Source organism: Colossoma macropomum, unplaced genomic scaffold (assembly GCF_904425465.1).
Source record: "Colossoma macropomum unplaced genomic scaffold, Colossoma_macropomum, whole genome shotgun sequence".
Taxonomy (NCBI): Eukaryota; Metazoa; Chordata; class Actinopteri; order Characiformes; family Serrasalmidae; genus Colossoma; species Colossoma macropomum.
Window position 1 is genome coordinate 22,113,211 of NW_023494798.1, and position 11,971 is coordinate 22,125,181.

Sequence of the window (11,971 nt, forward strand, 5' to 3'; positions counted from 1 at the left end):
GTTATAATCTCTCTTTTTTAGACAGATGTGAATATTGTGATGTGACTTGAAAACTCCTTCAAGATCCTCCATCTAGGAGGCCAATGTGGGTGTGCTGGACTTTGCACCTTATCTAAGGAACAACACTCTCTGACTTGAAGGTAAATGTATTTATGTTCTTTGTATTCAGTCATGTTACATAAAGCACACAGGACTGCCAGCGGAATGACTTGTAACAGTTTGTTCTCCAGCACCTGATATCACGCTAAAGTGATTGGAAGAACTGTTATTAAATGTCCTAGACATAAATCTGTAAACTGCTTCCTTCTCCTGCTCCTCTCTCTCCAGTCCCCAGGGTGCAGGCCGCAGTCATGTTCTGGAAGTTTGACCTGCATACGGCATCTCAGGTGGAGAAGCTGTTGGAGAAGGAGGATGTTACTCTGAAGGAGCTGCTGGATGAGGATGATGTGCTGCAGGAGTGTAAAGCTCAGAACCAGCGCCTCTTACTCTTCCTCACACAGGATAGCAGCCTGCTGGAGCTCATCAGCCTCATCACACATGAGCCCCCTACTGACCGGGAGGAGAAACTGCGCTACAAGTAAGCAGGGAGAAATTAGAGAGAGAGGAGGAAGAAAAGAAGGGTTCTGTCTGAGCAGAACGTACTAATTCTCAGATGACTTGTCACAAAGTCCAGAGTTTATGATTTTTCTTAAGTGTACACCTGTGTGTGTGTGTGTGTGTGTGTGTGTGTGTGTGTGTGTGTACATGTTTATTTCTGAATTCTGAGCCAAAGTTAAGCTAGTAAAATGGACAATGTTCTGGTAAGATGTAGTCCTTGTATGTTAAGTGAACGTAATGACCCGGGGCAGGGGTGACATGGGAGTGGGTGGGCTGCAGTGGCACTTACTTTGCTCAAAGCGGGGCTTAGCTTAGGCTAAGAAAGTTTGAGAATTGCTGATTTATCTTTATGGACAGCTAGTCACTGGCATTCCATGCAGCATTGACGATTGTCCTCAATATTTCTGAAACTGAAGTGTAAAGGCATCACTGACTCATTGAACTGCGGAATATACTTTTTTGCACTAACACAGATGCATCTTCAATGCATTTCTCTCTGTTTTTGTCCTTTTTTCTCTCTGTCTCTTTCTTGTTCTTTCTGTCTCTCAGATATGCCAACACAGCGTGTGAGTTGTTGACATGTGATGTGTCCATCATTAATGACAAAGTAGGCGGAGACGATTCTCTCCTGAATGCACTTTACAACTTTCTAGAGCAGGACCCACCTCTTAACCCCCTGCTTGCCTCCTTCTTCAGCAAGACTTTTGGCAGTCTGATCAGCCGCAAGACAGAGCAGGTACACAAACACACATACACTATGGATTTTACTCTTATATGCAGTATTGTGCAAATGTCCCCCTGAGACCACACTTCATTTTTTTAGTTGTCAAAACAGCTCTTAAGTAGAAACTATTTATGTTTCAGGAGATATTTTTGAGAAGGTTAGATGTAAGACAATCTACCTGCATAATGAAAGGCAAAGTCAAAGAAAAACAAGGAAAAACAGCTGGTCTAAACCTGCTAAACCATTAAAACTGTCCCCATATGACAAACAGTATTTAAAGCTGCCATCTTTGAGAGACAGGAGAAAATCAAGCTCCACTCTTTTTTCAGATCTGAAAAAATCCACAGTTGTTTCTGTCAATCCTTCCACTGTGAGAAGACAGCTAAAAAAAATAGAAAAATAAAAACAGATAAAAATGATGATGCATTGTTTTGACATGAAGGCTGTCCTTTACATTGGGTGAAAATTTAGTGGTGAATGGAGCAATAGAAATGCTCCTAAATCATTTGGACTAAAACATTTAAAAGCTGCAAAAAGATCAGAATAAAAGCTACAAAAGTTTAATTGCCTTGTACAATAAAGTTACAATTTTTGAAATGCATGTTTTTCTTTAGGCAGTGATTTTTATATATATATATATATATATATATATATAATATAATATTACTACTAGTGAGTTTTTATTACTACTAGTTTTTTTTCATGTCATTCACTGAGATTATTACTTTTTATGTGCACTGCCCACATTATGACTGCTAATAGACAATCAGTTTCCTGAGGAAAAAGGATGGATTTATTACGTTGGTGTTGAAGCACATGGACACTTCAGCTATGATGGATCTGCTGCTGCGGCTCATCAGCTGTGTGGAGCCTGCTCCCCTCAGACAGGACGTCCTAACTGTGAGTGGGTACTGCTGTATTTGCATTCAAGCAACATGTTACAAGATTTATGCATACATTACATGTTTTTTATCAAAATTTCAGAAGATTCCTCTGTGTATTGTTTTCAGTGGTTGGATGAGGAGAAGCTTATTCAGAGACTGACAGAGTTGATTAACCCCAACAGTGACAATGAGGTCAGTATAACAAGCAGATCTTCTTTAAATGTGTTGTTTTTGACACTTCTAGCTGAACACATCCGCTAGAGGGCGCTAAAGCTCGTTTCATTCAGACCATTCTCATGAAACAGCCTCAAACTGTGTCCATAAATATTTGAGTGTCATAATTCATAGTTTAGTTGATCAGTTGGAGCTCTATATGGTACATTTTTTCTACAAAAAGTAAAGTAGATAAAAAAAATATTAAAAAATAAATAATACAACTATTTACACTCACACACACATGCACACACACATTACGCCGATCAGGCATAACATTATGACCACCTCCTTGTTTCTATGCTCATTGTCCATTTTATCAGCTCCACTTACTATATAGGTGCACTTTGTAGTTCTGCAATGACAAACTGTAGTCCATCTGTTTCTCTGCATACTTTGTTAGCCCCCTTGTACCCTGTTCTTCAGTTGTCAGTATCCCCATGGACCTTCACAGAGCAGAACTGATATGGAGACAGTGTGTTAGTGTGTGTTGCGCTGGTCTGAGTGGATCAGACACAGCAGTGCTGCTGGAGTTTTTAAACACTCACTGTCACTGCTGGACTGAGAATAGTCCACCAACCTAAAATATCCAGCCAACAGCGGATATATATGTGGGCAGCGTCCTGTGACCACTGATGAAGGACTAGAGGATGACCAACACAAACTGTGCAGCAGCAGATGAGCTATCGTCTCTGACTTTACATCTACAAGGTGGACTGACAAGGTAGGAGTGTCTAATAGAGTGGACAGTGAGTGGGCACAGTGTTTAAAAACTCCAGCAGCACTGCTGTGTCTGATCCACTCGTACCAGTGCAACACATACTAACACACCACCACCACAACAGTGTTACTGCGGTGCTGAGAATGATCCTCCACCCAAATACTACCTGCTCTGTGAGGGTCCATGGGGGTCCTGACCACTGAAGAACATGGTAAAAGGGGGCTAACAAAGTGTGCAGAGAAACAGATGGACTACAGTCTGTAATTGTAGAACTACAAAGTGCATCTATATAGTAAGTGGAGCTGATGAAATGGACAATGAGCATAGAAACAAGATCATAAGGTCATAATGTTATGCCTGATCGGGGTGTGTGTGTGTGTGTGTATATATATATATATATATATATATATATATACTATACACACACACACACACACACACACACACACACACACACACACACACACACACACCCTTACTGAGCACTTTATTAGGAACATTACTGTACACCTGCTCATTCAGTTCAGTCATTTGGCAGTAGTGCATAAAATCATGCAAATACGGGTCAACGGAGAATGGCCAGACTGTTTTGAAAGGCTATTGTAACTTAGATTACCACTCATGCACTTGTGAGTGTAAAAGAATTCAGCTGAGGCACACAGATGGTAGAGTCAGAATTTGGTGCCAGCAGCATGAATCCCTGGACCCAGCCTGCTTTGTGTCAGCAGTCCAGGCAGGTGGAGGTGGTGTAATGGTGTGGGGTATGTTTTCTTGGCACACTTTTGTCACATTAATACCACTCAATAATTGCTTGAATGCCGCAGCATATTTGAGTGTTGTTGCTGACCATGTGCATCCCTTCATGGACACTTTTTACTATCTTCTAATGGCTACTTCCAACATGATAATGCACCAGGTCACAAAGCAAAAGTCATCTGAAATTGGTTTCATGAACCTAACAGTGAGTTGAGTGTTCTTCAGTCGCCTTCCCAGTTACTGGAATTTGAATCCAATAGAACACTTTTGGGATGTGGTACAACAGGTGATTCGCAGCATGAATGTGCAACTGAAATATCTTGCATGATGCAGTCATAAAGTGCTCGGTGTGTGTGTGTGTGTGTGTGTGTGTGTGTGTGTGTGTGTGTGTGTGTGTGAGAGAGAGAGAGAGAGAGAGAGAGAAAGAGAGAGAGAATGTATTTGTGCCTGTATTTGTGAAGCTTCTCAGAGTAGAAGTGCTAATCTAAGATCAGATCCTAGATCAGCATTCCTAATCTAAAAAGCTTCATGAATACAGGCCATTGTTTGTACTTCAAAAAAAAAGAAAACATTAAGTCTTAGTCATTTTATTTTTTGTTACTGGGTCCCAGTTTTTGTCATGTTTGTGAGAATAACCTAGTCTGACGTGTGTTTGTTCACAGAGGCAGTCCAATGTGTCTCAGACGCTGTGCGACATCATCCGCATGAGCCGTGATCAGGCCAGTCTGCTGCAAGAGCCTACAGAGCTGGACCCTCTGCTCACTACACTGGAGCTGTGAGTGTGTGTGAAAGAGATACTCGAATAGCAATAATCAGTTCGAAACTAACAGTCAAAAATTATGTTCTCTCCTGTCTGTATGTGTTTGTTAGACAGCAGAGTGTGGAGACCCTCTTAAAGAACATGTTTGAGGGAGAGAAGAGTGAAGTCTGCATCATTAATGGAACTCATGTTTTACTTACGTTATTAGAGACGCGGAAACCTGGGTTTGTAACAAACATGCACAGTCTACTGATTTCTGAGCACATCCACACATTTAGTGTTTATCATATTTAACGGTTTGTTATTTAACAGAGTGGAGCTGATAGACCCAGCATCTCAGGGGTTGGAAAAGTCTTACACTGTAAACAACAGCATCTTACTGGGCATTCAGCCTTATCTAAAGCATTACCGCCACCTCCTGCTGAACCCGCCTAAGGTAATACGCTTATTCTCCATGCTTCTGTTTTTAGGATGGTGTATTTGGGTGTGTATATGTGTGTTTGGATCAAACTCTCTTCTCCTCACTTGTATAGAAGTGCAGTATGCTGACGACTTTGGGCATTTTAGAGGAGCCCTTTGGGAATGCTCGGCTGCATGCCTGCAGACTTGTAGCCGCACTGCTCAACACTACAGCTCCCAGAATCCACTATGAGCTCTGCCAGTTGGACATGGTCAACCTGATACTGGTGTGGTTTCTCTTCACATTGCTGCCCTCATAATAACAATCACACCTATACACTCACCATTTGTTCATTAAGTATCTCTCTTACAACTTTTAATTCCTTTCTCTTTCTCAATATCTAGGATCTGTTCTTTAAATTCACATGGAACAATTTTCTCCATGTTCAAGTGGAGCACTGTGTATCTGCCATTCTTCATCAAGCAATACCAGAGGGGACAGCACAGGACAGTCCTGAGCCAGACCAACCAGAAAACAAAGACATAGCGCACGCTTGCAATGAGGGTATACAAAACTCAGACAAGTCTGACATGTTGTCACACCAAGACCTGGTAAAGCATGTAAGTCTGCCATCTCCTTAACTTGTGTTCTTAGTAGGAATGTAAACAATTAACCGACTAACTGTTAACCAACAAGTATACAGTTGTTCAACTGATTTGTGCTATCAGTTAATTAACATACGTATACAGAATGCAAAAATTAAGTATAGAGGTGTGACCTTATGGATTTTTCTTTCCGGAGTGAAAAAAAACAATGTATCCCTGCGATTTGACGGTTTACCGCCAATGCTCCCAATTATGCCCCAAAGCCAAAAAGTGTCCAAATTGGTGAGATAACATTTGATGTAGAAACTAGATTTTGGCCATTGTTTAATCAAATAACGTCAACTGGCTAGCGTCAACTATGGACTTTATCGCACAAAAGAAGCATGTTCACTGTAAGTACTTGCAATTAGCGTCTAACTTACAACTGTTTACATTATGTTTCTGTCGTTTATGCCTGTATATTTTTGTGTGTGTGTGTGTGTGTGTGTGTGTGTGTGTGTGTGTGTACAAATGAATGTTATCTGTAGTTATCACAAGTACTTAGGCTTAAATATAATTAATAATAATCAGACACACCATGAATGTTATCTGTAGTTATCACAAGTACTTAGGCTTAAATATAATTAATAATAATCAGACACACCAAAGAAATCCCTGGTATGTTTAACCCTCCTGTTATCTTTGGGGTCAGCCTGACTCCATTTAGTGTTTAGTATCTCTGAATAAATGATTGACAGTTTTTTTTCCTCTTTACCTAATGTAATGGGGACAACTGGATAAACATAAAGTTAACACGATGATATGTTGTCAGTGTCCTGTACATATTTTGTAAGCATTGGTGTTCTTTTGGGTCACTTTGACCCCAGGGTGTTTTAGCTGTATAAAACATGACATATCAGCATTTACACACATTGGTTTTGGTTGTTTTGAATAATATTGAGGACACTATAACATTCAGTTTTATAATCTTCAAAAACTTACCTCTGGTTTAGGGCCCTAACCAAACATAACCATACCTGTAGTAGAGTGAGAACCACTGATAGTTCACACTACATGGGGGAGGAGAAAACATAATTCCCACCAGAACATTGATATTTCTTAGAGGATTCAGTTGCTGTGGTCAAATTGACTGAAAAATAAAAGATGTTAGTAAATCTGAGGATAACTCGAGAGTTAATAGGTTGTCCCTCCCCACTTGTGCGCGAAGCTGAAGTGACCAGCAACTGAAAAGTTTGTTTTCTCCAGAATCCCTCAAACATAGGATGGAATACTGTCAATGATGATAACTAAACAATGATTATTTTGTTTATATTTCATATCACACACCATGTGCCCTCCTGTAATGTTCACCATCAAAAAATTGTTCTACAAAAAAAGTTGCAGTGATTATGGTAATGCAGTTTCATCACAGCCCTAATTAAGTATCTATATTCAGTCCAAGATACACTTTGTAAAGGCAGTACTCAGAATAAAGTTACATTTTAAATTTTTTGGAGAATACTTTTAGAATACTTACCCACTAATCAATGCTTCTTAATTAACTATTTTAAAATCAGTGCATGGTATGTAAAAACATATGCTGAAGAGCTGAACAGACAGCTTCTTTACAAACACTGTAGTTCTTGCTAGAACCTGAGTAGGCTGATAAATAAATGTGAAGATCAGTTATTAATCTCAGAGTTACTGAACTCTGCTAAAGCCTGAGTAGACTGATAATTTAGTGTGATGAGCCCATTATTAATTTGAGCATTACTAAGCTCTTTGAGGTTTGATGGAACCGTACAGTCTCCTCAGTATTGGAGATGTTCATGATTGATAAGCTTATGCATCCATTCATTGTGTGCATGCATTTTGTTACTACAGCATTGTGGCTACTACATTCCACGGTCCATACAAGGATCTTGGTGCATGAATACAAAATTCAGTTGATTTGTCCATATATCAAGTATTTTATAATGGCTTCAAATGTCACTCAGCCAATCAGATTTTAGAACTGGAACTATTACTTTTATCATAGATATTTTGACGGGTTGTGTAATTAATTTTAGGGTTGCCAATTAACAGTTAATCACAGGCTAATGGCGGGCCTTTATCGGTCAAGGTTTTGCCTAAGTTTTTTGTTATTGTTTTGTTCTTGTATGTACAGCTCTTTCAGAAGTGCAGGCTGGTCCAGAGAATTCTTGATGCATGGGAGGAGAATGACAAAACACAGTAAGTAACTTTAATTTTGTTTAAAAATGTTTGTATGCCATGTGGTGGTGTTTCTGTGTTAATGTTTGAGGGTACAAACTACTGTGTGTGTGTTGCAGGGCTGAGGGGGGCATGAGGAGAGGGTACATGGGACATCTTACCAGGATAGCCAATGCTGTAGTGCAGTGTGCGGAGAAAGAGCCAGCACAAGCTCAGATCACGCAGCTTATAAACGGTACTGTCTTACATAATAATTCTTCCTTTTTCTGTTTTTACAAAGAAAATTGCTCTTCATAATCTTAATGTGTTTGTCTGGTATTTGTGTTAGAATTACCTGAGGACTATAGAACACGCTGGCAAAATTTTGTGGATGAAACACTAGCAGAGACCAACAAGAAGAATGCAGTGGACCTGGTAAGATTCCACAAAATCTGATTAACCAATATCCATGTGCACATGAACACACACAATGTTGTACTGTATATCTCAAGTTAGAATATTGGACAGTGTGAAATAAATCCGTGGCCTCCTCTTTACGTTCTTTATTTCAACTACTTGTTTATTTGTTTTGTCTGTATGTCATTGTCACATTTCAGGTATTTTCAGATTACCAGATCCAGCAAATGACAGCAAACTTTGTTGACCAATTTGGATTCAATGATGATGAGTTTGGAGAGCATGATGACAGTATCAAGTAAATTTAGCACTTATTTTTACTGATTTCTTATTAAGCCTTTTGTCTTCATGTATCTGTAAAACTGCTCTCTGCAGCTGTATAGCTGTACTGTCCTCTGTGTAGACTGGATTTTAGGTAGTTACGTTTCTGTTTTTGTATTTCTCTTTCAGTGCAACATTCAGTCGAATTGCAGGAATCAACTGTAGCCTGGTGGATGAGGGCGTGAGTCCTATTTTTATTTATTTTTTTTTTAAACTCCTAGCTGTCTTAAATTCCCTGATAGTTTCTTTTGTCCTCTATCCTCTCTCTCCTTCTCTTTCTGGCATTGATGCACTGAAGCAAATGTTCTTCATCAAAATTCAGAAATACTGAAATACACGGGCAGAAAACAGAAAAAGCTGACAGCTGGGGATGATGTGTTTTAAAGTGGTATCAAACCTGTAATGGTGAGGTCTTTGGATGTTGTACCCGCCACCAAAACCTAACATGAGCACTGATTACAAAAATGAAACTGTGTTTCTACAGTGGCAAAAACTGTGAAATAGTTCCTCATGGCTGACGTTTTCGCCACTTAATCTGTTTAAATATGTCTGTGCTGACCATCATAGGAGGAGAGGAGGAAATAAATTGTGATTTTAATTACTTTTTCTCATTTTCATTAACTTTGATTTCATGTTATTTTGTCCTGTATCAGCCCACTCCTGGAGCCTTTGAAGCCTGTGGTAAGGAGAAAATTCGGCAGTTTGACGATGCTGATGAGGAGGAAGATATTTGGGAGGATAAAGAAATCAACTATGCAACACAAGTGAAATCCAGAACAAGGTAAATAATTAATTCACTTGCTCATATACACAGAACTATATGAGTGTATGCGCACAAACACACACATGCACATGTGCAAAGACAGTCTCAGATGCTGGTGCTGAGTACTATGCAACATTCTTGGGCAGGTTTGGGGTAACATCAAGCACCCTAAAGAGTGAGGGTGAGGGTGGAGCTCGAAGGTGTCTGGGCTCACCTGACTTGGAGCGATTTCCAGAGCCTAAGCAGATTCCAGACAACAACCAAGGCCAGGAAATGGGCACACAAGCAAGCTCCCCACAGAGTGAGCCCCATACTCAGTTTCAGCAGAAGTGTTGTTTAAGATCACAGTACATTTATATTACGTATTTTATTTATGTATTTTTCTGTGGGTTCTCTCTCACTTTATTCCTATGGCTAATGCTTGTAGGTCCAGGCTGGGTGGCAAGTTTTGAAGATGACTTTAACTTTAAGGCTGATTTTGCAAGCGTTGCTATGGACACAGGTTCTGGGGTGTGGGGTAGCTCAACAGCTCAGCTGAGTGACAGTGAGGAGAAGGGCTGGGCCACATTCACTGACTTTCAGCCTTTCTGCTGGTGAGTATGTCTATGGAGAAAACATCTGTGTATGATTTTCTTTAAAAAATAATATGTAATACATGGTGTGTTCATTCTGTAGCTCTGACTCTGGGCCCAGATGCAGCTCTCCAGTAGACTCAGAAAATCAAGGAACACAAAACCAAGACAAAGATGGTGAGTGCTCCTTTTTGCTCTTTCAGTGTTGCAGTCAGAATTAGTCTACAGTGAAATTATTTTATATTTTAAAGCTGAATAGTGTAAATAATACTATAATGTATAGTCTCTATTCACATATGTTTCAGTGAAGGGCTCAGCTGCGTGTGTGTGGAGTGTGTGTGGATCGAGGAAGGCTCCTCTGGTGGCGTCTGACAGCAGCTCTAGTGGTTCCGATAGCGAGGAAGAGGAGGAGAGGAGTGAGATTGTCCTGGAGACGATTACTACTGGCAGTGGCAAAGAGACTGGCAGAATCACTATGGAGGCCAAAAATGAGAAGGCACTCTTCACCAGGTGGACACACAAACACACATGCAAAAAGCGAAGATGATTTACAGTTAGCTTTTTTTTTCTTAAGCTTTTATTGATCAGTCTGATTGGCATGGCCCTACAAGCCTGAATTAGACAGATCTTTAAACAGTGGTGGCTTTTTTGTGCGTTGTCATGTTACTTATGTTAACTATAGGTGTGATTCATGCTGGGCTTACACTACCCAATTTGTACCCTGATTTGCCCCTTGTGACAAATTTCCAAATAATTTTCGAAGTCGGGAGCTCCTTCGGAAGTGACTAATGGCGCAAATGATCTGGTGATGTGAGAGGAGAAATGAAGCTTCAGAGTGATTGGAGGCCTTCCGACTTTACAATGCTCACGAGTCCTGTAGTGTGAGATGGTCATCGATGTACTCAGAGGAGCTGCTTGTTGAACACTGACAAATAAGAGCCTTTATCATGTTTATAATGTGTGGATCCAGACGTCAAGGCACTCTCTTTGCAAGGTCAAGTGAGTTGCCAGTTTGTAGTGGTTCTCACTGTGATAATCAGTGTTTTCTGAATTATTTTTTCACCCTCAGTTTGCGTTTCCGCTATGCATAAAAGCACAAACACATCCAGTTTATTTTAGCCTTTTTTTGTGTCACATGATATCAGGGGAGCTCTTCCTCTAGGAGTTTGAGTTATTATTCATAGTTATGAGAACTTATTCATAGTTGCTTTCTGTTTCAGAAATTTGATAAGATTTTCAAAGTTGTGTAGTGTATGCCCAGCTTTAGGCTACATTCACTAGTTGAAGAACAACAAAGTTGTTGTTGTTGTTGTTGTTGTTGTTGTTGTTGTTGTTGTTGTTGCTGTTTATCATTGTTTTATATCATTGCTTTATTTGATTTTTTTTTTTTACTTTTTCTGACTTGTGTGAACACAAATCGGACCCTTCAAATCACGGGTGCGTTTCCCAAAAGCGACGTTAAACAACTACCATAGTTAGATGATAGAGAGACTATCATTTTGAACACTCTCTCTCCACGGTTACCATGGTGGTTGCTCAACAACGCTTTTGGGAGCAAGGTCCAGATTTGTGCCATTTTCTTATGAGGTCCTAGATTGGATACATATCTAGTATATTGTCGTGCATGTTTAGTCTGAAGAAGGTAGTACAAACCGCATCTGTAGCACATTGGGAGCCTTTCTGAATAAGCATTTTGCACTCTACTCCCCCTTTCAGGGCAGAATGTTGTTCATGGTGGTATAAATGGGTCAGTTAATAATGAAAATATGTCAGAACAGAAGGATTAGGTCTGAGCAGAAAAATGTAACTAAGCAATAACATATATATTGTGAATGTAACCTTGTAGTGTGATTGTGGGGAACACTGTTCCAAACAAAATATAGAAGACGTTCCTGATCAACTGTTTTTATTTCTGAACATTTCAGTGAAGCTGATGCCAAAACATCAAGTGGCATGACAGCAGGCACAACGATGTCCATCACAGATACTCCTCCCCCTAAGGAGCAGAAAGCAGACTAAAGGTGATTATAAATGCATGAGTGTAAGTTCATCATAAATGCATATATATA

General features: G+C 39.9%; 1 protein-coding gene across 10 annotated transcripts in view; it reads left to right on the forward strand.

Annotated features, from left to right (window-relative positions):
- ppp6r2b (protein phosphatase 6, regulatory subunit 2b) overlaps positions 1 to 11,971 on the forward strand; it is a 34,289-nt gene that overhangs the window by 3,899 nt on the left and 18,419 nt on the right. For 5 of the 10 annotated variants that reach the window (XR_005008082.1, XM_036585807.1, XM_036585808.1 and 2 more), the window contains exons 2-22: positions 22 to 140; positions 328 to 577; positions 1,147 to 1,333; positions 2,084 to 2,221; positions 2,332 to 2,397; positions 4,558 to 4,670; positions 4,766 to 4,879; positions 4,968 to 5,091; positions 5,189 to 5,341; positions 5,460 to 5,675; positions 7,807 to 7,871; positions 7,970 to 8,085; positions 8,179 to 8,264; positions 8,447 to 8,544; positions 8,697 to 8,748; positions 9,221 to 9,348; positions 9,477 to 9,631; positions 9,758 to 9,923; positions 10,006 to 10,079; positions 10,208 to 10,412; positions 11,828 to 11,923. Coding sequence is in view for 9 of the 10 variants with exons in the window: in XM_036585807.1 (XP_036441700.1) it covers positions 351 to 577; positions 1,147 to 1,333; positions 2,084 to 2,221; positions 2,332 to 2,397; positions 4,558 to 4,670; positions 4,766 to 4,879; positions 4,968 to 5,091; positions 5,189 to 5,341; positions 5,460 to 5,675; positions 7,807 to 7,871; positions 7,970 to 8,085; positions 8,179 to 8,264; positions 8,447 to 8,544; positions 8,697 to 8,748; positions 9,221 to 9,348; positions 9,477 to 9,631; positions 9,758 to 9,923; positions 10,006 to 10,079; positions 10,208 to 10,412; positions 11,828 to 11,921 (2,577 nt within the window). In the remaining variant the exon portion in view is untranslated. Of the gene's footprint in view, positions 1 to 21; positions 141 to 327; positions 578 to 1,146; positions 1,334 to 2,083; positions 2,222 to 2,331; positions 2,398 to 4,557; positions 4,671 to 4,765; positions 4,880 to 4,967; positions 5,092 to 5,188; positions 5,342 to 5,459; positions 5,676 to 7,806; positions 7,872 to 7,969; positions 8,086 to 8,178; positions 8,265 to 8,446; positions 8,545 to 8,696; positions 8,749 to 9,220; positions 9,349 to 9,476; positions 9,632 to 9,757; positions 9,924 to 10,005; positions 10,080 to 10,207; positions 10,413 to 11,827; positions 11,925 to 11,971 lie in introns of those variants that run through there. The other 5 variants (XM_036585809.1, XM_036585813.1, XM_036585812.1 and 2 more) reach the window with 3 other exon arrangements.